This window comes from Rhinolophus sinicus, linkage group LG04 (genome assembly GCF_036562045.2).
Source record: "Rhinolophus sinicus isolate RSC01 linkage group LG04, ASM3656204v1, whole genome shotgun sequence".
NCBI classification, from domain to species: domain Eukaryota; kingdom Metazoa; phylum Chordata; class Mammalia; order Chiroptera; family Rhinolophidae; genus Rhinolophus; species Rhinolophus sinicus.
In genome coordinates, this window is record NC_133754.1 from 188,399,814 (window position 1) to 188,423,676 (window position 23,863).

At 58.9% G+C, this 23,863-nt stretch overlaps 4 protein-coding genes across 6 annotated transcripts; all 4 read right to left on the reverse strand.

Annotated features, from left to right (window-relative positions):
* Window positions 1–343: 343 nt before the first annotated feature.
* Window positions 344–4,258, reverse strand: LCN10 (lipocalin 10). Its single transcript, XM_074331554.1, has 6 exons — window positions 4,148–4,258; window positions 3,292–3,503; window positions 2,737–2,807; window positions 2,353–2,460; window positions 1,187–1,285; window positions 344–799 (listed from the first exon to the last, which is right to left on the reverse strand). Exons 1-6 carry the CDS (start codon window positions 4,256–4,258, stop codon window positions 771–773), a joined length of 630 nt encoding a protein of 209 aa, XP_074187655.1. The 3' UTR covers window positions 344–770.
* Window positions 4,259–5,208: 950 nt separating this feature from the next.
* LCN6 (lipocalin 6) lies at window positions 5,209–8,500 on the reverse strand. 3 transcript variants are annotated; one of them, XM_019756680.2, is made up of 7 exons: window positions 8,095–8,494; window positions 7,751–7,890; window positions 6,971–7,041; window positions 6,358–6,468; window positions 5,852–5,953; window positions 5,501–5,526; window positions 5,209–5,313 (listed from the first exon to the last, which is right to left on the reverse strand). In XM_019756680.2, exons 1-7 carry the CDS (start codon window positions 8,182–8,184, stop codon window positions 5,311–5,313), a joined length of 543 nt encoding a protein of 180 aa, XP_019612239.1. In that variant the 5' UTR covers window positions 8,185–8,494; the 3' UTR covers window positions 5,209–5,310. The 3 variants fall into 3 exon arrangements, with proteins under 3 accessions (XP_019612239.1, XP_019612237.2, XP_019612238.1); XM_019756678.2 differs by lacking the exon at window positions 5,501–5,526 and having other exon boundaries at window positions 8,095–8,500; XM_019756679.2 differs by lacking the exon at window positions 5,209–5,313 and having other exon boundaries at window positions 5,320–5,526; window positions 8,095–8,498.
* Window positions 8,501–13,069: 4,569 nt separating this feature from the next.
* LCN8 (lipocalin 8) lies at window positions 13,070–16,897 on the reverse strand. The gene is made up of 7 exons (XM_074331555.1): window positions 16,814–16,897; window positions 15,669–15,799; window positions 15,132–15,202; window positions 14,707–14,811; window positions 14,532–14,621; window positions 14,277–14,432; window positions 13,070–13,179 (listed from the first exon to the last, which is right to left on the reverse strand). The coding sequence occupies exons 1-7, from the start codon at window positions 16,895–16,897 to the stop codon at window positions 13,070–13,072; spliced, it is 747 nt and encodes a 248-aa protein (XP_074187656.1).
* A 2,440-nt stretch (window positions 16,898–19,337) lies between these two features.
* On the reverse strand, window positions 19,338–23,361 carry LCN15 (lipocalin 15). The gene is made up of 7 exons (XM_019756704.2): window positions 23,255–23,361; window positions 22,761–22,900; window positions 22,607–22,677; window positions 22,318–22,428; window positions 21,534–21,635; window positions 21,104–21,170; window positions 19,338–19,498 (listed from the first exon to the last, which is right to left on the reverse strand). The coding sequence occupies exons 1-6, from the start codon at window positions 23,348–23,350 to the stop codon at window positions 21,136–21,138; spliced, it is 555 nt and encodes a 184-aa protein (XP_019612263.2). The 5' UTR covers window positions 23,351–23,361; the 3' UTR covers window positions 19,338–19,498; window positions 21,104–21,135.
* Window positions 23,362–23,863: the final 502 nt, after the last annotated feature.

Genomic DNA, 23,863 nt, shown 5'->3' on the forward strand with positions numbered 1-23,863 from the left:
TCACCACCTCCCCAAGGGGTTCTTCAAAGGCAGTTCCCCCCAAGAGGAGCTGCACCCCCAGCCCCACCATCGCTTACTGGACTCCCACCACCCTTCCCTTGCCAGCTCACATGGCACTTCCTCCAAGAAGCTCTCCCCAACCCGGACTGTCAGCCCTGCTGCTGTGTAGCGCTGGTCCCTCTAGGTCTGTTTCTCAGTGTCAGGCACGGTGAGCCTGGTGCCTGCTCCGGGGCCTGGCTGTCCTGACCAGGCATCACTTCTGAGAGCTCTTTTGCCTGTTTTGCTCACTGCTTCGTCCCCCTCCCCCAGCAGCTAGCATGATGCCCGGCACACAGCAAGTGCTTATAAATGTTTGATGAATAAGCCAGTGGCTTCCCAAGAAAGCGTAGGATGTCCAGGAACACAGAGAATGGTGGCAGAAACTCACAGCAGAGAAGACACAGGAGAAGGATGACACTGGACTGGCCCTGGTCTATTTCACAGCAGCTAAGGGCTGGCAGCATCTTTCTGCCGTGTAATCCAGAGGACAGGGCAGAAGGGGCCTGGTCTGGCACCTCCCTGCCCAGTCAGCACGTGCCCTCTTACCCCCGTCTCTTGATGGTCGTGTAGGTTAGAGCCGTGTCCCTGGGTGTCACACTGTCGATGGCCTGGGACCACCAAACACCTCTCAACAAGCAGTTGGATGTGAAGACCTGACATCTGGAACAATGCTCTGGGGCCTGGGGGATCACAAGTCAGCCCCACAGGAAAAACAGGAAGACGGCTGGCTCTCACGGCAGGATGGTGTGCGCACAGGAGGCTGTGGGAGAGGGAGGAGGTGGTGACAGGGTCAGGGGTGCTGTCAGGGAACCCACACCTGCTCTCCCTACTTCCCCGTGTGCTAGTCTGGGGCACCGCAGAGGGCGAAGCCATGCACAGCCTGCTCCTCCAGCCACAGTGCAGACCTGATCCCACGGAGCAGGGATGCTCCGGGGCCACCTCGCCCGCCTGTGCAGGGCCTGCCCGGGTGACAAGCCCCGATGTCAGTAAAAGCCAGGAGGAGGGGACAGGGCATCACACTCTGGCATGTCTGCACAGTGGCTTCACATCTTTACGAAGATGGCATCGTCACCCTTCCATCAGCTCTCGAACGGAAGGGGCAGGGGCAGGAGAGGTGTTGCCTGACAGCCTTGCGTCCACATTTTACCATCTTTGGGGAGAATGGTCGAACCCCTTGTGAGCTCCAGAATCTCACATATATCCACAAACTTCTTCACACTCATGAAGCTGGATGTGTTCTGTCTGCCTGCAGTTGGGAAGCACAATCTCAACATCAGAGTTTCCAGTTCCGCTCTCTGGGGCTTCCCCTGACCGCCCCCCCCCCCCCGCCCCAACCCTGCCCCCAGACACCAAAATGCCTCGGAATTCTCAGGCGGATTAGCAAGGGTGCTGCTAAGGGCAAAATGAAAACCAGTGGATGTCATTCTGTGTGCTCTCCATTCCCAGGCAGGCGGGTGTCCCCAGCAAGGCCCAGGATGCAGGGTCCCTCAGGTAGCCCTCTCTGCTCATCCAATCCCGTCTGCCCAGGCCCGGCTGGCAGCCCTCCCGCTGCATTGCTGGGCCTGCCAGGAGGCTCCCCAGGCCCCTCCCTGCCCTCTCCAGCACTTCCAGGGGGGCTGCTCATCCTCCTCCCTGCACCGTCCCCTCTATGCCTGGAAGTGGCTCACGTCCCTACCTTCCCATCCTGGTTCCATATGAACCTTCTCTGTCAGCACCTCCCTGCTCCCCTAATCCCACCTCAGCCCTGGAGTGGGGGTTCTGCATCCACACAGATAGTAGGCCCTGCTCCCAGACTCTTACTTTCTGACCTCAGCTCTGCAGTGCCTCTCCCCTCACCCCTGCTGTGGCCACTTGGGAGACCTGCCTGTGTGGCCTCGGTGTCCAGAGGCCTACACTCTGCCCACCCATCTGAGTCCCCACTCCCCACCAGCCCCCTTTCCCCCTTCTCCCTGCCCACCACTCTGCACCGCTGTGGGCTGGCTGCTCCTTTGTCCTCCCTTCATACGCTCAGGCCCCAGTATGATAGCATTAGGAGGGGACGAGCTTCAGGTGAGGGCCGGGGGTGGGGTCCAGGATGGGATTGGTGTCCTTAGAAGAGGAGGCCAGAGCTCCCCCATCATGTGAGGACCTGCCAGCCAGGAAGAGGGCCCTCCCCAGACCCCCACCCTGCTGGCACCTGAGAAATAATGTCCCTCTGTAATCCACGACTTGTGGTGCCGCACCGAACTGCCTGAGGCAGAGCCCCCCGCCCCCCTCACCTTCCTCGTTCACTACCCAGAATGCCCGGACCAGGGCTTGGCCCACTGGACTCACTGAATAACAGCAGGGTCTTGGAGGTCCGGCCGGCCCGGCCCAGGCGCACGTCCACCACGCCGTAGCTGTAGTCAGTGGACAGCACGCGGAAGCCCTGCACCCCCTTCACTAGATGGACGGGAAGAGAAGACAGCTGCGCTGACCCTCCCGCCCACACAGGGCACCTGGAAGGTCTCCCCTGACCCCGCCCTGCAGGCCCAGGTGCCAGGATGACACCTGTTGTGGCCTTTGGGAAGGATAGTCTCTGGGACCACGGCCGGCCTGCCGCCATGTTCTCAGGGCAAAGGGACCCCTGGGGGACAGTGCTGTCAGGGGCATCACATCCAGTGTCTCAGTGGCCATGAGCCCATGGCCCCTCCACCCCTCGGTCTTCCCCATACGTACAGGTATTCCTGAACACGGCCTTCTTCCCATCTTTCCGCAGAATTAACGTGTGGGACTGGCAGCCCCGTGACCTGGGAGGGGCAAGGTGGGGTTGCCAACTCATGGCCCGGGAGCCTCTCTTCCCACCTGGGGCCCCCCCAGGCTCCTCAGGTCGACCTTCTCTGTCCCCCTCCTCCCGCCCTTGCTCCGTGGGGCTGGCTGAGGCCAGGAGCACCTCGAAGCTTCACTCCCCAACTCCTGTCCATTCAAGGCTCTGTTATTCCAGAACTTTCCAACTTGGATAAGGGCCAGTCCCAAAGCTTCAAGGAAACCTCCAAACACCTGCTGCCTGCCGAGGGCCCCATGGGCTGTGATGGCCTCTCCCCAAATCAGCCCCCTGAACTTCAGGGGCAGAAAGTGATGGGGGTCATGGCTGCACAGACAGTCCTTGTGGGACCTGCAGACAGAGCCATGGCCCTGCACCCCAGCCCCTTTCTCCTGTGGAAAGGGAGCCACCCTGTTTGCGGCCAGTGGTCTATGGAGGGTGTGCTGGGACCCCTGTGCTCATCCCCTCACCGGCTAAAGGCGAAGACCACCTTCAGCTGGCCCACGTTGTGAAGCTGCACGACGGACGCCCCCAGCTTCCACTTGTCTCTGTCCGGCAAGAAGCCGTGGACGTCAGAGGCGATGGCAAGAATGTACCAGAACCCTGAAAACTGCAGAGAGGGTGCTGGGGAGCACAGACGCTGCTCCCAGTTTCTGGGGCTCCTCTTAGAGCCCCTGAGAACCTACTGGACCAGTGACCTTTGCCTGAGGCCCTGTCCACGTCGAGGGCCGTGGCGGGGGAGGGGCAAATGCCCAGCTGGGCTGTGGGCGCTGCATGCCAGGACTTCCTTCCTGTGTGGGCCTCCCTGGCACCCCTTTCCTTCCAGCTCACCCCTGCACCCCATCCCACAGACATCCTGCTGCAAACCTGCGCTCCCAGGCATGACCAGTCCATTATAGCCTGTGCCCACGGCCACCCCCACCAAAACCTTCCACTGGCCAATGATCTCATTATTTCAGAACATGCCCTGCTCTCCCTCCTTTTCCCCCCACCTACCTGGCATCTCCAGGTAACCTCAGGCCGCACCTGTCTGGGGCTCTCTGCTCTTCCCCACCCAGGGGCTCCTAGCCCCTGGGGCCCATGGTTGTCAGCTGAGTTTTGCAATCTTAGCCTGTCCCTAAAAGATGCCGTCATCAGCCCTTGAGGGAAAGGTGGGCAGCAGGGGGGCAGCCTGCTGGGCCGGCAGAGCCCTTTTGTCACCTGGGGGCTGCCCATGGGCCCGGATGGCCACCTGAAGACTGTCAGGAAACATCTTCCCAGCTGTCCACCCTGTACCCCGGCCCTCTGTGGCCAGGCCCCTGGCCCAGAGACTGCACACAGGCTGACCTTGTTCCAGTTGAGGTTGTGAGACTCCCTGGGGAGCTGCCCCTGTGGCTGAGACCCCACAGGCAGCACCAGCGCCAAGACCAGCACAGGTGGCAACCGCCCCAGCCCCATCCTGGCCCTACACCCTTAGCCACTGAACACCGACTTTAAATTACCCCGCCCACCTGCCCCGCCGTGGGCGTCCAGCCAACCCGGAGCCTTCAGACAGCCTGGGGTGGGCAGGCGGGGAGGGCCGGGGCTTTGGGCCCTCCCCGGGACATAGAGCTGCACAGCCACTCTGGGATTTGCCTGCCTGGGAGGCCGTGAAGACAGAGGCCATCGTGTTTCCGAGGTCACTCCCCTGGGCCTCGAGTCGCCATGTGTGCCCTGGAGCTATCTCAGCTGGCAGTGAGCCCCAGGGCCTCTCATTCTAGCCCCTGGGAGAGAGGCGTCACTGTGAGTCACTCACTGCGTGGGACACGTGCAGCTGGGGCTCTGATGGTGCCAGAGCAGAGACTGATGGGCAGACCTGGGCTGGACATGCATGCGCTCTGCCTTGAAGAGCGAGGCCCGCGTGCACCTCACTGTGAGTGGTGGGCAGCTCCCACCCGGCCTCCCTCCCAGCTCCCCCGACAGCCCTGCTTTTCTAGGACTTCAGGCAGGGCCCCCAGAATACAGGAGGCCCGAGTGGCTCAGGCCCTCTGCTGCCCCTGCCTTGAGCCCAACCAGGGAAAGCCAAGTTCTGATGCCCCAGACACCAGGGTGGCCCAGCCAGGAGCCCTGGTGGGCACCACTGCCAGCTTCCTCCGCCCAGCACCCTGTCCAAAGTGCATCCAGACCACCAGGTCTTGCTGTAGCCCAGGCACAGCAGCCTCCGATCTGCAGAGCCGTGCTCTCCACAGCCCAGCCCCACCTCTGAGCCAGGGTCTGAGTCCTGGTGTCCCAGACCCAGAGGGACTCTGTGAGGGACGCAGGTACAGACGAGCCATCTTGTCCCAGAGCTGGCTCTCTGCTCTGTGATTCAGCCGAGCACCAGCCCTGCCATCCGAACATGAGCCCCAAGCACACACGGGAGGCATGGGCGGGCTTCTGGAATGCTTTTATTCAGGTCTGCAGCACCCAATCCCCTGGGAGCACCGGGCAGCTGAGAGAGGTGGGTCTTGGCTCCCCAGCAGCCATGCCATTCACTGGAAATGAGAAGAGTACTAGGGGACTCCAGGTTCACCCCAAAAAGCACCTGGCCCCTGGCCCTCCAGTCCTTCCCGGCAGTGGAGACACTGGCCCCTCCTGCCTACTGGGATGTGGGGGTTCCCAGTGCCCCCGGGGTCTAGCTGCTGCACAGGGAGCCCGGGGTGACGCTCAGAAGCAGCTTACCTGGAAGGCTTTCCGTGCACAGGTGGCTGCAGGGGTAGGGGCGAGATGGGCTGTGAGGTGGGGTAGCTCTCACCTGCCCCCCTGGGCTGCCCAGGACAGACCTCAGCCACCCCAGCACCCAGGTGCCCTTCCAATGCCTGCCCACAGCCTCACAGGCCATGGGGCCGTCCCTGCAGGCCTGACTCTGGGTAGGGAATGAGTGACTCCTTGAAGACCCCCCAGTCCTGCCCGACTCCCTGAGGCCAGGAGGGTCCCCAAGACTGATAGGTCAGCGTGTGCTCCCTCAGTCCTTGATGTCCCAGCACGCCCCTGGGCATCAGAATGGCCCCGAGCCACTCCAGTGACACTCACGGTCAGTCTGCAGCCTGGCCTGCTGCTGCGACAGGAAACCCAGGCCCTGGCTCCACTTGGTGAAGAGGCTCAGGCCCGCCTGGCTGGCCCACTCCGCCCGACCTGGGGGGCGGGGTGGAGGGTGCCCCTGAGAGCCCTGGGGCTGGGAGGCCTGTCTGCAGCAGGACTGGGGGGCTGGCTGGCAGGGACTCTGCCCTGCTCTGACCCCAAGGCCCTTCGCCCCGTGGGGCCCTCCCCCACCCCCAGCACTGGCGTCAGGGGGCCCCCGTCCCTCCCTCCATGCAGGGCCCTGCCTTCTGCAGACAGAGTAAGAGCAGGACAGTGGGGGATGAAGGCCCGGAAGGAAGGTGTGGGGACCGCAGCTGGCGACTTCATGCCGGGATGAGGAGCAGAAGGAGGCACAGGCGCACGGGGGTGGGGGGCGGACCCCCCCCGCTGCAGCCTGCATGTGCTTTTGCAGCCCTGACACGCAGAGGACGGACGCCCAGCACGCCTCGGACACTCACTGTACAGCTCCACCGTGCTAAAGGCCTCGCCCTCCAGCTCCAGCTGCGTGAACACGATGGCGTAGTCTCTGAAGTTAGAGCCCAACACGCGGTACTCCAACACGCCCAGGGCTGGGGGACAAGAGCCCCAGAGGGTGGGGCCGTCAGACCTCCCCAAGGCCCTCCCAGCAGGCCAACAGCCCCCGAGCTCTGCCCTCGCCCCTGCCCGACCCGTGCCACATGCATTGCTCTCAGTGACAGATGGACTGCGACATCCTGGGCAACTGGGGAGCCACAGGTCACACTTCCTGGATCCTGTCCCCACTGGGACCGAGTGCCAGGGTCCCACCACCCACACACACTACACAGGGAGTCCTGGGGTCCCAGCTGAGCGTGAAGGGCAGTCGAGTTCTCCATCCTCAGGATTGGCGCCAAACCTCTGGCGAAACGAGGTCCTTTCATGTCCTGGCCCAGAGCTATGCTGAAGGCTCAGGATGGGGCCCGCCCCTTCCCAACCAGCACTGGACCCAACCTGCAGGGGGCCTGGGGAGACTGAGGAGGACAGAGGGCCCAGAGCTGCGGCCCAATGCAGGCAGGGAAATAGAGCCAGCGCCCACAGTGGCATCTTCCTTACATGGATTCTCAAACACCCATCCAGAGTTTTGTCTCACCAACTCCATAACGCTCAGGTCACACGTTTCCAGCCTGGGAAAGAAAGGGAAGGGCCCATGGTCAGCTCGGGGTCCAGACGCAGCACCGGAGGGGAGCACTGCCCCCCAAGCCCGGCCAGCGTCTTTCTGTTCAGGGACCTGGGCACCCGGAGCCCTGCTCCTGGCCCAGTTGGACCCCTCTGAGTACCCACACCGTGGGGCCAGCGTCCTGAAGCCGGCAGAGCACAAACCCAACAAGTGTGCCATGGTCTCTGCACGCCAGGATGAGCTCGTGCCCACGGTCACGAGGAAATAGGGAAACTCTAGAAGGAAGAATAAACAGCAAGAGCCAAGCAACAAACAACACATGTTAGAAGCTGTGGTCGTTAAACAACAGTGTTTGCAAACAAATAAGCTGATGAAGGAACAGAACAGCAAGTCTGAAGGTAAATCGAAAGACGTGTGTTTCATGCAGGACAGTTAACGTCTCGGGTCGGGCGGGAGAGAGGACAGTTGGCTACATGACGCTGGGCAGTTGGGTAGCAATCTAGAAAAGAACGAAGTCGAACCTCACGTTCTCCCCAGGGTGAAATCCCAAATGCCTCAAAGATGCTATGCAGAGGCCAGGCAGAGGGTGGAGCTCGGAGCAGAGTGGGCGAGGAGGGGAGGGAAGGCGGGCACCAGGAAGCCTCTGTGCGGGGCCATCGGACTTGGCCCACCTGCTGAGCGAGGCCTGGCAGTGGGCATGGTGCACCCTCGCTCACCTGTGCCGGGAGGACCGCACTTTCAGGTTGTTTTCTGGAGTGAGGGTCACCACGACCCCCTCGATATTCTTTGTGGCCTTCTCTGCTGCGAAGTCCTTTTCACCGGAGGCCACAGCAAGAACATACCAGGACCCCAGAAGCTGGATGGAGGAGGGGTGGGTGAGGCACCCCCCACCAGCCTGGGAGCCCAGGCACCCCTCCCACCGACCAGCCCATCCCCCATAGCCTGTGCTGGTCTGGGCTGGCCCTGGGGTAGCCCAGAGGCTGTGTGGCCCTCAACGGGCCTGGCCTCCAGGACCAACGTGCCCCATGGCATGTGCAGACCCCCACAGGTGGACTGTTACCTGCTTAGGGTCCAGCCTCCCCAGCCACACTGCCTGGGCCCTGGGCAGTGAGACCACAGCCAGAAGGGCAGTCAGCAGCACACCCCTCATCCTCCCAGAGGCCCACACACCAGTGCACACTCCTCGGGCTGGGGTACAGTCCCTCTAGCTGCTGGAAACCCGTTTATATGGCTCTGAATGTGTCGCTGTGGGCGGCCAGTAACCACCGGGATACCATTTCAGCCTCTCTTCTTTCACAGTGGTGAAATTACCCAAAGGAGGGGACTTATAATTCAGTGGTGGCCTCTGCACCCTGCCCAGACACACTGAGAGCGGGCAATGTGTGCCCAGCCCTGCCCTACACCACCAGAGTCTCAAGATGTCCTTCCACTTGGAGCTTCCAAATAAACACCCTCATCCCAGGCCAAACACAGCCTAGTCTCCTCCCCTCCCTAGGTGGTCCAACACTCTCCCTCACTGCTCTGTCTGGGAAGACCAGAGATGCTGCTTGGAAGCCCAGGCCAACAGCAGGCCAAGGTCAAGTTCCAGGAGAGGGCCAAGAACAAGTGGCTCTTTCAGTAGCTGTGGCTTTGTCTATCTTTTTGTTCATTGTTAAAGATACAAAACGTCCCCAAAATCAAAAGGAAAAAAGCTCCCACTCCGTCCTGGCCCACCCACCTTCTGCTCTGCCAGCCTTGGCCCCCTGCCCCCACACACAGCCAGCATCTCAGCCTGGAATGTCCTGTTCTTCCAGCCTCCGCTCCACCCATCCCGACCGACCCACTCTGGCCAGCCTGCCACCTCTGCTCCCCAAGACCCTGGCAGGGCCATCCGGGGACTGCATGACCCCCAGGGCTCCCTGAGAGCAGAAGGCAGAGGGCTCAACAGAATCTGACTGAGCACCTGAAACCCAGGGAAGAAGGCCTGGAGGGTCCTTGCCAGGGGGTGGGGGGCGGTGGAGAACGTACAAACTGCATTTCCCAGAACCCTTGGCTTGTCGGCTTCCCGCCTGTTGACATAAGAATGGGCAAGATTTGGAAGGTGGAAGAAAGATGAAGCCATTTGTCTGGCCAGGGCTTTCCAAGGAGGGGCCTCTGACATGCCACCATGGCAGACCCACAGTGGGGTAAGGTGAACAAAAGTAGACTAGCCTGGCACAAACCCGCAGCTCATCTCCCTACTCCCTCTGGGGCCCAGAGTCTCAGGCCTTGAACTTGGATCAGGATGGTCCCCAACTGCCGGCTTCCTAGGTGGCTGACAGAGAAAATGGAAACAGGGAGACAAAGACATCTCCCTACTCTTCAGATCAATCCTGTCTGCTGTTGTTTCAAGTGCAGCTTCCTGACAAGAATGGAGACTAAGATGACGTGTGTGAAGCCACAGCGAAACAGACGATAGAAGCAGACCTGTGCAGCTTCCTGCTCTGGAGCTACAAGGCCAACCGGCTCAGTCACCAGCACCAGTGGGGGCTCGTAAACAACACACATTTGTTTCTCACAGTCTGCAGGATGCTAGTGGGGTGGGGACGGCCCCCTTCTAGGTTTCAGATTTCTCGCAATGTCCTCACGGGATGGAAGGGGCACTAATCCCATTCATGGGGGCCCCATCCTCACGACCTCCTCACCTCCCAAACATCCCACCTCCCATCAGGGGTTAGGATGTCAACATATGAACTTTTGGGGACACAAACTGCAAAGCCTGTAAAAATGGCTGTGATTCCTCTGTTTAATGAGCTGAGAACCATATTTGAAATTGTGTTGAATTTGCATGATTTTCATAACACAGATGAAACCTACAAAAAGCGGTGTAGATGAAGGACTTCTGTGTAACACAAGGTAATAACAATTACTCAAACTGAATCTCTGCACCATCCTCTGAAAGCTGAGTGGCTCTGAAAGAGGAAAACAAATGTTAGAAACCTCCCATTGTCTGTAAATAAAAAGCCCAAAGATCCATCAGGGGTCTCACTCGAGCCTCTGTGGAGAGTTTCGGAGGTCTGCAAAACCCACAGAGAGGAGACGGAAGACCAAAGATGGATTAAAATGATCCATAGGAGAAGGGGTCTGCTCTGACTGCAAGACTTCTGCAAAGGGGCCCGGGTAGGACAGTGCCCCCCCATTCCATGGGACAGGACTGGGAGGCTCAGGTGACCTCAGAAAGGCAGCACTGCTGGCACAGAAGAGTCAGATCGGGCTAAGGGTGCCTTTCTAGACGAAACAAGCAAATGTCACACATACACCCATACCCCAAAATGCCATCCATTCAAGAGAATTTACTGCACTCTCATTGGTGGGTACACATGAATTAGGAAAGTTATAAGCCACCCAAACTGCCAGCGCGGTCCAGGAAATGCACAGATTCAAGTAGTCTGTACTTCGCTACTATAAGGAGAAACAAAAACAAAAATAAAAACCTTTCCCCAAATGGAAACCCTGCAGGGTGGGAAAGCAGAAGGAAACTGTGGCACACACTCCAAAGTAACTTAAATGCACTGAAGGCAGGAAAAGAACATCTCGAATGAGGAATTGTGAAAGCTAAGAGCAGCAATGAACAAAAATAGGAGAAAATGAAATGGGAATTGATTGTGCTTAGGAAACAAATGTACTACGGGGCTTGACTGATACAGCAAGGTGCTTCAGCGTCTCCAGGCAAATGACAAATGTCTTTCAGAATGCGGGCAGCAAGCTGGCTTCAAAGTTTCCAGAGCAAACAGAACAGCAAGCAAAGCCATTAGAAACACACTGCCCACAGGGACCTGCCACAGCACTGCAGCAAAAGTGGGTTGAACAGACCCAATGTGGGTCAGGACCAAGGCGGCCGGGGATGCCAGGGACACGCACGTCACGCTGCATCTGAATTAATACACAGTAAAACCTGCACACAATCAATTATTTTTAAGCCACAAAGAAAGCATCCACGAAGCAGAATGATTACAAACAAACTTCTCTGACAAAAATACAATAAAACTAGGATAATTTGTCACTTTCTATTTTAAAAAATACTCTTGGATGAAAGAAAAAAATACAAACTGAAATTACAGAATGTATTTAAAAGAAATGTCATAAAAACACCATGAAACAGTGGTCAGAAGATGAACATCACAGCCTTAACCATTTAGATCATGAAAAACGAAAGAATAAAAATAAATCCCCAACGCAAAAAAGCAGACAGATATCGTATTACAATGTTTACACCTGGAAGTTATATAATAACCAGTGTTGCCTCAATAAATTTAATTTTTTAAAACTAAACAAAGAACAAAATGTAAACAAACCACAAGAATGATAAAAGCAGAAAATCATAGGTAAAGAATAGAAAGTAGCAGATGTACTTAATGAACCAAAATCCTTCGAAAAATGAACAGAACAGGCAAACCAGTAGCTAACGCAAATAAGAAAAAGATGAGAGACCATAAACACACAAAGTAATAAATGACAAGAGCAGGGAATGATATTTGGAACAGAAGGGGGGAAATTTCATCAACAGAAAATACTTTGCTGGCCTCCAAGCAAATAATTTTGAGGTTCAAAATGAAATGGATAAATTTATAGGAAAACTCAGTTTGTCAAGTTTTACCCTATTAGACAAAGAAATAGATAGATAGATAGATGATAGAAAGATAGATAGATAGATAGATAGATAGATAGATAGATAGATACTGTGTTTCCCTGAAAATAAGCCCTAGCCAGACAATCAGCTCTAATGTGTCTTTTGGAGCAAAAATTAATGTAAGACCCGGTCTTATTTTACTATAAGTCCGGGTCTTTTTAATACAATACAATACAATACAATATAATATAATATAATATAATATAATATAATACAATATAATACTGGGTCTTATGTTAATGTTTGCTCTAAAAGATGCATTAGAGCTGACTGTCCAGCTAGGTCTTATTTTCGGGGAAACACGGTAGATGGATGATAGATGGATAAGTGATAGATGATAGGTAGACAGATGATATAGGTAAATAGATGGTAGCTAGCTAGATAGATAGATAGATATGATAGATAGATGACAGATATGATAGATAGATGACAGATATGATAGATAGATGACAGATACGATAGATAGGCAAATGACCGACAGATGGTGCGTGGATGGCACGTAGACGACGGCAGAAACAGAGAAGCAAGGCTCTGGAGATGGCCTAGCTGTCCGAGCTGTGGCTGGCGCGCTCATGCGCTAACAGCCGCCGCAGCGTGGGGCAGCCAGCCCCGCCAAGAGGAACAACTGCTTCAGTGTAGCAGCTGCTCTAAGCACCGGGTCTCCAAAGTGCAGCCCCGGATCCTCTCAGGAGCCCTTTCATTTGCTGCTGTTGAACCCACAGCTCACACGTTTCTGTTTCTCCGCGTGTCCAGTAACTTCTGTGCTGGCCCTAGTGATGAGCCTCTGTAGAAGCCCTGGTTTCCATTATCACCCTCTGAACGGCGCTGGCGTCTGTCATGGATTGAAGTGTGTCCCTTGAGAATTCCGATGTTGGAGACCTCACCCCCAGTGTGTTTGCGGTCAGGCCTTTCAGGGGTGATGGAGTTAAGCGAGGTCATAAGGGTGGAGCCCCAACTCAGTGGGACCTGTGCCCTTACAGGAGAGGGGGACATTAGAGACCTCTCCACGTGTGGCAGACAAGAGACCATGGAGGACATAGCAGGGGACCCGTGTCTGCAGGTCAAGAGTCCTCAGCAGAAACCAGCCGTCAGCAACCCAATCAAGGGCGCACGGCCTTCAGAACCCTGAGGAGATAACTTCCTGTCATCTCAGTCACCCAGCCGGTGGAGCTCTGTGATGTCGGCAGGCAGACTGAGTGCTTTCCATCAGGCCAGGCTCCTTTGCTTGCCTCAAACTGTGGCCACACAGAGCCATGGGACATCCAGTGGTTCCCAGCACCTCTGCTTGTCAGAATTCAGCCTCCAGGCATCTCTCCAGTGGGTCTTTGGGATCTGGTTCAAGATTCATTAAGGCGAGTCCCAGGCAGGCCCTACTCTGGGGTGGTCCTTACTCTGGCTGGGCTGCCCTCTGCCCCCCCGCACTCATGACCTTGAGCATGAGGCTCGGGTCACCCTGTCCTGAGCCAGACCACCCTTTCTGCCCACCAACTCCAGCCCCTGCGGATGGAAGAAAAAGGGGCGATAGTGCAGGTCTGGGCGAGACCACCCATCACGGGACCCAGGCCTGGGAGGAGGAGGCCTGGGAGAGCAGCCATGACCGAGCCTTGGAAAGCAATGTCCATGGGATTGGAGTCGGGACAACTGAGAGCCATTCTCCCAATAGGGAGAATGTAGGCAGGAGTGGGGTGTGGTCACCTTTCATCCCAGCCATCTGAACCAGAAGCTCTGCTCAGGGACCCTGCCTGGGGTGGCCTCTGGCCCTCAGGAGCAGGATAAGACTTAGCAGTGAGCGTCACCTTGGGGCAACCTGACCTTCAGGCTCTGAGCAGGGCAGGGCAGAGAAAAACCCTTGGGGGGAGGCAGGGAGAGGACAGGGGGCTGTCACCCTGCATGTAACTTTGTGGCCCCCCATTCAGCTCCTTCAGGGGAGGTCCAGTCAGGGGTGGCATCTGACATGGCTCACATACAGCAGCGATTGTCACAGTAGATAGCGAAGACCACCCAATAGTCAGGTTTGCTGTCGGGTTTAGGGCACCTCCCCTGCCTGTCTCCCAGCGGCCTCCCAGGAAAGACTAGGGGTAGCAGGTTTGGTAGTGGGTTTATTTGGAGCTGGTGCAGGTGGCCCCCTGGGCAAGAACCAGAGAAGCGGGGTGGGGGGCTCCCAGCATTGTGGCTGGAGCGGGGTGCCCTCTAGATCATCTCCTGCAATTCGGAAGGGCAGGGGCTCAGGGGCTGGCCGTCCCAAAAGCCACAGAGCAGCAATCAGGGCCACAGCTAGGACCAGGTGTCCTAACTGCTGTGTGGCTTTGAGCAAAGCACGCCCAGTTCCTCTACCTGTAAAGCGGGTGACAGTCCCCACCTCTGGGGCTGTGTCGAGACAGAGAAGTCGAGCAGGTTATGTGTGTGGGACACAGGGGCCCGAGACATGCCCACAGGGCCCCAACCAGGCAGGATGTGAGCACGCAGAGCCACCAGCATCCCGCAGAGCCACCAGCATCCCGCAGAGCCACCAGCATCCCTGCCCACCGTGCTGGGTGAAGCCTGGGGACCAAGGCCCAGGCCCCACCCCTGCCTCCACCCAGCCCCGCCCTTACACCCAACCCCCAGGGTTCCGGCCTGGCAGCCTGTTGTCACCACCCTGGAGGCACAGGATGTAGAGGAGCCAGGGCCTCCATCAGGCCAGGGACCCAAGTGGAGCTCAACACAGGCTGGACGAAGGCTCACCTCCTTCAGCAGCTTGGCGCACCTCCCTGTGGGACAGAAACAGTGTGAGGGGCTGCAGGACAGGCACCCCGACCCCATCCATGGGGTCCCCAGCCCACTGCTCATCCCAAAGACCTGGGGCTCACCGTGCCGGGCCACCAGGTAAAGCCCCGTGTCTGTTGTCAACTCCCGGAACCTCCAGAAGCCTGGTCCATCCTCGTCCTCGAGGCTGCGAGCTGTGTGGCACCAGGGGCTGAGCAGCGCCTCCCCCTGCCCCCCGCAGGCAGTAGCAGGGCAGAGCCCCCGCCCCAGGGAGCTTACTGAAGTACTTGAGCACATGGAAGTCCTTGCCCTGCCAGCAGAGGGACAGCTGCAGGATGGCATAGTGCTTGTAGTCCGTGTCGATGATACGGATCTCCCTGTTGCCTGGGAAGCGAGGGGGACAGGTTAGACTGTGCAGAACGGCACCCCTGGGGTCGGCGGACCTCCCAGGTGGGCGGGTGCAGGGTCAGATCCAGTGTCTCCCTGCCCAGCACCCAGACCCGCCCATAACGCCAGGGGTCAGAGGGAGGACTAGAGCAGCCCCGGTAGGACGTCGGGCTTGTTGGTGAGAGAATGGGAGAGTCTGGGGCATGAGGAGTAGTGCAGGGCACAGTGTGGGGAACAGCATAGGGAACAGCGAGGCCAAAAATAACTGTGTGCAGGGCCAGGGGCTGTAGCTGAAGCAACAGGGCAAGGGTTCTTACCAGGAAAAACAAATTTCCCCGGAACGTCTGTCCCTGAACCTACTATGTTTTCCATGTCACAACTTCCTGAGCTGGAAGGCAGCAAAGTGAGCATTAGGAAAACACCAGCCCACATTCCTTCTGCTGGGCATACTTGGGGGGCACTGGTGGGGAGCATGTCTTCAGGAAGGAGAGCCTGGAGCAGGACAGGGAGGGCAGAGGTGCAGGGCAGGGGCCATGGCAGCCTCTCCCCGTGGCTCTGTGACCACCTGAGAGCCACCTGCCCATTTCCCTTTCTCATAAACTGACGGGGCTTCATCAAAAATCTCCGCTTACGTGTGGGAGAACATGCAGCTCTGGGGCAGGTCTACATCTGGCAGCTCTAGGAGGCGGTGCCAGTTGGGGGGAGGGGTGAAGGTCTTGGGCAGTGAGGGCTGGTCCACCAAAGTGACACCATCATCCAGATCCCACAGCTGCAATTAGTGTAGCCAGGCTGCTCGCAGGCACATGGCCAGAGGCTGCTCCCACCCAAGCCCCCGAGAGCCCGAGGCCCCTTGCCTGCTATACGCAGCCCTCACGGTCAGCTGGTCCCCACTCGAAGTCAGGAACAAGGCCTCCAGCCTCTTCGGGGTCTTCAGTGCCAGGGTTTGGTTGGAGGCCACACCGACTTCCTGCCAGAATCCTGTAATCTAGAGAGAGGAGCTGGAGCCGAGCCTGTCTGGGGCAACTGGACAGAGACCCTGACCCCAGGCTTCAGGGGGCACATCCTCCAGGACCTCCTGGGGCAGGAAGCTGGCAGGCTCCAAAAGGTCAGCGGACAGCTCCAAGGGTGAGTGGCAAACCAGCAGGTGGTCATCCTTCCGAGGGGTCCCTTCAAGTCATCAGACAGTGTCGCCAACAGGGTGAGCCCCTCCCCACCCAGGCCTGACCCCCAGGAGAAGGGCCTCTGCTGCTGCCTGCCTTGGGAAGAGGGTGCCAGAGGGCAAGGGTGGGTACAGCCCACGAGAGATGGGCTGGACAGCGCCAGTTGTGAAAAATGCCCGGAAGCAGGTGGCAGCGCGGGGGGCCCCAGCAACCAGCAGCCCTGTCACCACGGAAGAGGCACAGCCCTGTCTGAGCTCACCGCAGGGGGGAACTCTTCCTTTAAGAAATCCACCCAGAACCTAGAACTTCCATCTGAAACTTTGGAAACTGATCATTTTTGCAAGAAAAAAAAATCTGTCCCCAACACCTGTCATCTCTGAACCAGCTGATGTTGTCCTGGCCTGGCTGCCAACACAGACCCAGCAAAGACGGAACCATCTAGATGAGAAGCAAAGCAGTGGGCCAGGCCTCCTTTGTGCCCACAGTGAGCAGGAGGGACCCCACTGACCCAGGAGCCGGAGGTGGCCACACTGAGCCCTGGACCCTTGAGACCCTCAAGGATCAGCGGCCTGGCTGAGGACACAGGCCTGCCCATGGGAGACCTGCAGGGAGGCCTCTGCCCCTGCCTGTCCCTGGGCACTATCTCTCACAGGGAGGAGAGACCAGGCAGGCTCTGCTCAGACCCTTAGCCGCCTGCCTGAGGGGGCCGACATGGGTGGTCCTGAGGCCCCGAGGGAGCTGCTCCAACATCTGCTGAGGGTTGGAGTGACGGGACACTGGTGCAGCTGGCCACTTGGGCCCCCCTGCCCAGCCTCCCTAAGGCACGGAAGAGAAGCCACCTTCTGCAGGTCCAGGTCTTGCACGGCTGTCTGCACCTGCACCATGGCAACGCCCAGGATGGCGCTCAGCAGCCTGGCCTCCATGGCAGCTCAGCGCTCGCAGTGCCTCTGCTGCCCAGCACCTGAGTTTATAGCTGAAGGGACGGCCAGTGTTACGCAATCACCTGAGACTGTCATCAGGCAAACTTGGCTGAGGGCTGCTGGGAGAAACTTGGCTTTCTGCAGAAGGGCCATGCAGGCCCGGTGACGTCCACAGCCATGGGGTGGGGCTGGCCTGGACTAGAGCAGCCTGGGGATGACTGTGGACGCTTCCCAGGGGCCCACTTAGGGGCCTGAGAACAGGAGTCCCCCTTCCAGGGGCAGCATAGGACTCCATCTCCAAGCCACGCAGGGGCTGACAGGACGGATGTGCCAGCCCAGGCCCCAGGGGCTCAGGGCCTCCTGCACACACCCCAGGCACCTCCCCATGGGCACAAGGTTTCCAGGCTCTTTCTGAGGAGTCTTGGGACAAATGCTCCGAAGGCTGGGTGTGGTGCTGCCTGAGGCAGCACAGAGCTGAGCGGGGGTCCTGCCCTCTAGGTGGGGGAAGTGAATGAGGGGTTTCCTCTGCCTGGGAGGTCTCCACGGCAGAATTTCTGTGCAGAGGAGGAAGCATGACAAAGGCACCGAGGCCTGGGGGGGGTGCCCACGGGAGACAGAGTTGGGGGTCAAGCTGGGCCTCGTGGACCTCTGCAGGAGCCAGGAGTCACCAGCTGTCCTTTCTCTTCCTGTGCCCTGCGTCCTCTCACACCATGATAATAACCAGCCCCACCCTGTGCCAGGCCCTGTGGAGCGTCCTACATGACTCACTCAGGCCCCACGTGCACACAAGGTGGGACCCCCAGCCCAGATGGCTACCCAGAGAGGCCCTGTCCTGCTCACGCTCCGAGGCCGGTGAGCACACAGCCAGGATCTGAGCACGGACTGTGAACATTAGCGACCACCTCTTCCCCACCCGCGCCCAGGCCCCACACCACCCACGAACCCTAGACCAGACAAGAAACATGTCAGGGTGAAGATGTCTCAGGCTTCCTGGGCACCAGCCCTGACCCCTCCAGTTGTGTGACCCAGGACGAGCTACTCTGCCTCCATTTCCCTATCTGTGATGGTGACAAAGCACAGAGGCAGGTGCCACATGGCCAAGGAGGTCTGCGGGTGCCCAAAACAGCTCCCACCCAGATGGCATCCTTGGTCCTTGGCCAGCAGGGGGCAGCCTTCCCATCTTTGGTCTGGAAATGCCCATCCTGGAATGGCTCCAGACTAAGGGGATGGCCCACTCACCAAGGGACTGGCCACCTGGGATCCTGGATATGGCACTGCCCTCCAACAAAGGCTGTTGGGTTGGGTTCAGGCAGCCATGGGGGGCTCAAGCTAGGAGTGGCGCAGAGCTGGCTGGCACACTGGAAACCAAGAGGGACCATCCAAAAAGCGGGAGCGGTGGGGGTGGGAGCCCAGGGGCTGCGGACTTCCTGGCTCCAGTGCCAGGCTGACCCCAGAACTGGGCTGATGCCAGCCTGGGCTGACAAGCCAGGGCCCCCAGGGGTAGGCTTGGTCAGACAGGAGAGGGAGGGCAGAACATATGAGGGACACCCGTTGTCTCTGGGTGACGAGGGACAGGATGAGGACAAATGCCCCTTAGGGCTGAGTGCTTCCGGCTCCAACCCTGCGGGGGCTGCCGGGCCCGTGAGCAGTGAAGCAGGACGGCCAATGCCTTCCTGCCCAGCCCCCACGCCTGTCCTTTGAAGTGTGTGCGGGCGGACAGAAGCTGGACTTTCAGAGCTCCTAGTAGGGAGATCATGGGGTACAGCGTCAGGGACGAGAGTGACGGTGGCAGTGGCCCCCCAGGGAGGGATCTGCTGCCCCCCACCTCTCATCGAGGGTCAGCATAGAGCCCAGGTCCTGGAGCCTGACCACTGGCCCTGAACTCCAGCCTGGTCCTTTGCTGGACCAGTTGCTGGTTCTCTGTGCCTCAGTTTCCTGATCTGCAAAGCGAAGAGAACAACAAGCTCACTGTGGGTGTCCAGAGACCCACTGTGAGGCCCTCAGGCTAGGCCGGCGGGCGAGGGCTCGGAGCGCTGGCCCCAACCGTGACCCATTTCCAGGCCTCAGAGGTTTACATGTGGGCCCAGGGTCCAGGTCACACCAGAGGTAGGAGGGAAAGCCCCAAAGCCCCGTGCTGGTCTGCCTCCAGCTCCTGCAGCCAGCAGAGCTCCCGCAGCAGGCTGGTTTCCACAGGGTGCCTCAGTTTCCCACAGGTGCTATGAACCCATGGGGGCCGGGCCGGTGGCTGTTAGGTGCTGCCTGGGGGTGCAGCCCCCCACAGGGTCCAATCTTGGCTGGAGGTTCCTGCCCCTCAGCCAGGAGGAGCCCAGAAGCCAGAGTCCCCTTCACCACCACCTCCTTGCCTCAGTTTACCCAGAAGCCCAGGGTTGAGATGGGGCCCACTGTGCCCTCCCTGAGGGGCTCTCCAAAGAGGTGAGGAGACTTGAGACTGCAGAATCTGTTTATTGAGTGGAAAGGGGAGGCCCAGGGAGACACCCCACTGGGGATGGGGAATGGGCAGGAGGGGGTGACCCAAGGTGTGGGGTAAAGGGAAGGCCGGATCTGGACGACTTGGGGTGATGAGGCCTGCTACCCCCTCTTGCCCTGCACAGACAGGAAAGGCATAGTCACTCCATCCACCCACTCACTCAGCCAACACTCCTCAGATGCCCCCAGCTGCCCTGAACACACAGCAGGGCAGCCCTCACACTCCCAGCTGCTCCTCGCATCACCGGCGAGGCCCGTGTGAGCTAATTCTGCCACCAAAACTTCTGCAGATGTGGAAACACCCACCACTCTACCACTGCTCCCAGAAGTCCCAGGTTGCCCCCCTTCCCCAGGACCCCGGGGACCCAGCCACGGTTCCCAGTGCCTCGCTCGCTGGCTAGCAGTGAGGGGGCTGGTGTTGGAAGAAAGCCCCAAAATGACCACTAAACCTCAGCCAAGTCCACAGCACCTGACAGGTGGTCCACACCAGGCACATTACCCCCAAAGCTGCTTTTTCTTTTTAAGATAATCAGAGGGTGGGGCCCAGAGCATAAAGACAAAGCTTACACTCTCTGCAGATGGAACCTTCCAGAGGGGGATTTGGCTCCATTCCTTGCCCCCCTCTCCTCCCATCCAGTAACATTTCTGAAACAGCCATAGGTGTGATGGAAGACAGAGCCAGGATGCTGGGTGTCATTTAGACCCATGAAAAGTTAAAACAGCCCAAATGTCCTCAGCTCCACTTCGCTGATAGCCAGGACAGCCAAGGAGAGCAGAAGGACGCGGAGGGACGCAGGGAACACTAACTGCAGCATAATGAGGACGTTCCCACCAGGCAAATGCCAAGAGAGGTCACAGGCTGGCCTCCTGTCTCTGGTGACAGTCATGCCTTCTCTGTTATTTATTGTTTTATGTAGGTTCCCAAATTCTTTGCGATGAACTTGGGGAAGGGGCCCTATGGTTTCCTGGTGTCTACTTTGGGGGAAGGTGTCCCCAAGAACCCACCTGCATCCATGTCCCATGGGCTCCAGGGGACCCAGCCCTCTAATGACAGAAGGTGGCGGTTCCCACCTCATGGGACACTCAGGGAGAGGAAGAGGAGCCAGGCCATCCAAAGGAAGGGCCCCGTGTGCCAGGGGTGAGCCAGGGGGTATGGGGACACAGAAAGTACTGGGTTGGACAGGGTCCCCCAACACTCGAGTCCACCTAGAACTCTGAGTGGGACCTTATTTGGAAATATGGTCTTTCAGAGGTGATTAGTTGAGGACCTCCCCCTGGATGAGGGGGGCCTACATCCAATGACTGGTGTCCTTATAAGAGGGAAATTTGGACACAGACACACAGAGGGAAGACAGCCATGTGACAATGGGGGCAGAGATGGGAGTGATGCGTCCACAAGCCAAGGGACACCAAGGATGGCTGGCACCACCAGAAGCTGGAGAGGCAAGGATCTGCCTCTAGAGCCCCCAGAAGGAGCCAACCCTGCCCAGACTTTGACTTTCGACCTGCGGCCTCCAGAACTGTGAGAAAGTAAATGTCTGTTTTTTAAGCTAAACAGTTCATTTGTTATGGCAGCCCTAGGGAATCGGGAGACTTCCTGGAAGAGGTGATGTGTAATCTGAGAAACAGGGGGTTGGTGAATCTTTGGAGGCATGAGAAGGCCACAGGGGCAAACCACTCTGGCCCTGTTGAATGGGACGGAGGGCTTAACCCGTCCCCCACCTGGGAAGGGACGAGGTGCGTCTCCAGAGGTGTCAGCGTGCCTCCTTATCCCCTGAGGAGCACGCATCTGTGGGAATAAAGACAGTTCATGGGAAGCTGAGCTGGCCAGGATTGGCCAACCCTTCCTGCAGCCCCCAACCCCTGGATGCCCCAGGGCTCCCCACAGCCACCACCAGAGGGTGGGGACAAAAGACTTTCCCTCCTGGCTCCCCAAAACCTTTCCCTTGGCTGTGGTGGGGGAAGTAGGGGGCTATGGGCAGGAGTGGTGGAGGAGCTGCCAACCCACCCTCAGAAAAGAAGACCACCTCCTGCCTTCACCCTTTGGGAAACAGGAAAGGGGGGGCGGGAGGTGCAGCTTGGCAGGGTGGGGCCTGGCCCGGGTGGAGGCGGGATGGGGGCAGGGCTTAGCGAGTGGGGCTTCTTGGGGTACCTGACTTGGGCAGCATGACCATCATGTCATGGGGGAGCCCCACAGTTGGGTAGAAGTCTTGAAAGGCCTTCATGGCCTGGGGGCTCACTTCCTGGGTCCGGCCTAGGGCACAGCAGGGGACCCTGTGAACCCTGAGGCTCACAGAGCTGAAGGGGAAGGAGAGACGGGGTCTCCTGGCCTTGCTGCACTTCCCTGAGGGCTGACAGCAGGTCTGCCACCCCCTTCCCCAAGTGCCTGCCTGGCTGAGGGACCAGTGGGAACTGGAAGTGGCCCAGAGGGGCACCCTTTCCTAATTCACACAAGGGTGTCAAAGAGGTTGGGGTGGCCCGGCTTGTTCTCCTTGGCCATGTGCCCTGGACTCCACGCCACTTAGGCATGTTTTCCTGCAGCTCGCAAGACCACCCTCCGGCCTTCACCCTAGCCTCTGCACCTTGGGGCGCTCCTGGCCCACTCTGCTTATCTCCTAGGAGATTGAAGCGCAATAGGATCTCAGCCCCGGTTCAGGGTCTGCCTGAGACCTGTTGCCTGAACAGAAGGTGGGTCCCCACCCTCAGAAGGCCAGAGTGGGGCCTGAGTGTCCGGTCCTTCGCAGGCGCCTCCAGTCAACCGCTACCCATCCAAAGCGCTGCCCCTACCCCACCCCCACCTGATCCTCGCGGGGCCCAGACTTGGGAGCGTGTGACCTGGCTGGGCAGAGGAGGAGGACGGCTTGAGGCGGGTCCTGAAGGGGCGGGACCAAGGGGAGAGGGAGGGCGGGGGCGGGGCCTGGGACGGTGGGCCTCACTGTAGAGCTGCACCATGGTGCTGAGCGCCCCCTCCAGCTCCTTGTAGATGTAGACCACGGCGAAGGAGCTGTAGTCCGTGTCCACGATGCGCACGTCCAGGTAGCCCAGGGCTGCGGAGAAGTGCACAGGACCCAGGCACCCACCCCCACTCGTGCCGGCCTCTGCTCCGAGAGGCGGAGGGGGAGGGAAGGGCGAGGGGTAGGAGATGGCGACGGAGGCGGGGATCCCGGATATAAGGACAGTCCAATGTCAGACGCCCCTGAAGACGGGAGGAGGGGCCGGACTTACCTGGAACTCTGAAGTGCCCCTGGGAGCCCACCCTCACGTACTCGGCATCCACCTGGTTACAGCCGTCAGCCCTGGGGGTGCACAGCCCGCTCACTCTGCAGCTGCCCAGGCTCACCCCGCCCCACCAGCTGCGTCCCATGGCCACCGGGCTCACCCAGGGAACTGCTGGTGGACGCTGAGGTTGCCCTGTGCCGCGGCTGTGACAGCCATGGTGGGCATCAGCAGGTGGTCCTTCTTGCCCAGAAAGACCTTGCAGTCGGACACCATGGAGACCACGAACCAGCGGCCTGAGAACTGCAAGGTGGCTCCGTGGGTAGCAGGCCAGGGGACCCAGGTGCACAAGGCTGACAGCCCAGAACCAGGACCTGTCTGAAGCCAGGTCTCCAGAGTGTCTACCTCTTGGATGGAAAAGAACCCTGTTCTCACTCACCTGGAGCAGGTCACATCACCTGTGAGCCTCAGTACCCAGTGTGGAATGGGTCAGTAATCACCCCCACACAATGTGTTTTCAGGCTTACATGGAGAGCAAGTCTAAGGGCTCGCAGCCCCGAGGACAGCAGGCGTGGGGTGGGGGGGCAGTCGCCATTGTCTCCAGCAGGGGCTCAGCTCCCAGCCCCACCCACAGCAGAGCATGGAGGCCTCTGGTACCTTCTTGGCATCAAAATCTGGCTGCACCAGGACCTCAGCCCAGGCTGTGGACACCCAGAGTAGCAGCAGGACCTGGGCCAGCACGACAGACTTCATCCCCACAGCTGTGCTTTCCCTGGCACTGAGTCCACACCCCAGTGGACCCGGCTTTATAGCCCAGCCCAGCCGCTGGGCTTGGCAGACGAGCAGGTGGGGGAGCCGAAGGCACTTGGGCTCCAGAAACTCCAGTCCTCCTTTGTCCATTGTTTGGCACAATCACTTCTGTGTCCATGTCGGCTCCAGGGGTCATTTACTCAGGGGCTCCAGAGAGCCAGGCTCTCACCTGGCTCCCCTGAGCTGAGGATTTGTCCTCCAAACCTGCCAGGCAGTCCTGGGGGCCCAAGCAGAGATTGCCATGGCCTGCTGGGACCTGGCCCCTACGCACCTCTGTCCACCTCTGGGGCTGGGGCTGGGGGCCCGGGGACCTCAGGGTGCTATTGGGAAGCAGCCAGGCTCAGGTCTGCTCTGGCCAGCGGGTCCCCACTCAGGGTCTGGGTTGCCCAGAGTCCTCATGCCCTCCCTTCTTCACACAGGAGAGGAGTCACCACTGGCCAGGCCTCTGGACCTTGT

Excerpts from the sequence above, each read along its gene's own strand:
- LCN10 (XM_074331554.1), bottom strand. The coding sequence starts at position 4,258 with ATGGGGCTGGGGCGGTTGCCACCTGTGCTGGTCTTGGCGCTGGTGCTG. Across the intron at positions 3,504-4,147 it reads ACAACCTCAACTGGAACAAG|GTTCTCAGGGGCTCTAAGAG; the intron begins GTCAGCCTGTGT and ends CTGGTCCAGTAG. Across the intron at positions 2,808-3,291 it reads GTGGTCTTCGCCTTTAGCCG|GTCACGGGGCTGCCAGTCCC; the intron begins GTGAGGGGATGA and ends TGCCCCTCCCAG.
- LCN6 (XM_019756678.2), bottom strand. The coding sequence starts at position 8,184 with ATGAGGGGTGTGCTGCTGACTGCCCTTCTGGCTGTGGTCTCACTGCCC. Across the intron at positions 7,891-8,094 it reads GGAGGCTGGACCCTAAGCAG|CTTCTGGGGTCCTGGTATGT; the intron begins GTAACAGTCCAC and ends TCCTCCATCCAG. Across the intron at positions 5,954-6,357 it reads TAGCACGGTGGAGCTGTACA|GTCGGGCGGAGTGGGCCAGC; the intron begins GTGAGTGTCCGA and ends CCCGCCCCCCAG.
- LCN8 (XM_074331555.1), bottom strand. The coding sequence starts at position 16,897 with ATGGAGGCCAGGCTGCTGAGCGCCATCCTGGGCGTTGCCATGGTGCAG. Across the intron at positions 15,800-16,813 it reads AAGACCTGGACCTGCAGAAG|ATTACAGGATTCTGGCAGGA; the intron begins GTGGCTTCTCTT and ends TCCTCTCTCTAG. Across the intron at positions 13,180-14,276 it reads CGGAACCCTGGGGGTTGGGT|GGGCTGGAGTTGGTGGGCAG; the intron begins GTAAGGGCGGGG and ends TTCCATCCGCAG.
- LCN15 (XM_019756704.2), bottom strand. The coding sequence starts at position 23,350 with ATGAAGTCTGTCGTGCTGGCCCAGGTCCTGCTGCTACTCTGGGTGTCC. Across the intron at positions 22,678-22,760 it reads GTCCACCAGCAGTTCCCTGG|GGCTGACGGCTGTAACCAGG; the intron begins GTGAGCCCGGTG and ends GTGCACCCCCAG. Across the intron at positions 21,171-21,533 it reads GGTCATGCTGCCCAAGTCAG|ATGCGTGCTCCTCAGGGGAT; the intron begins GTACCCCAAGAA and ends TTATTCCCACAG.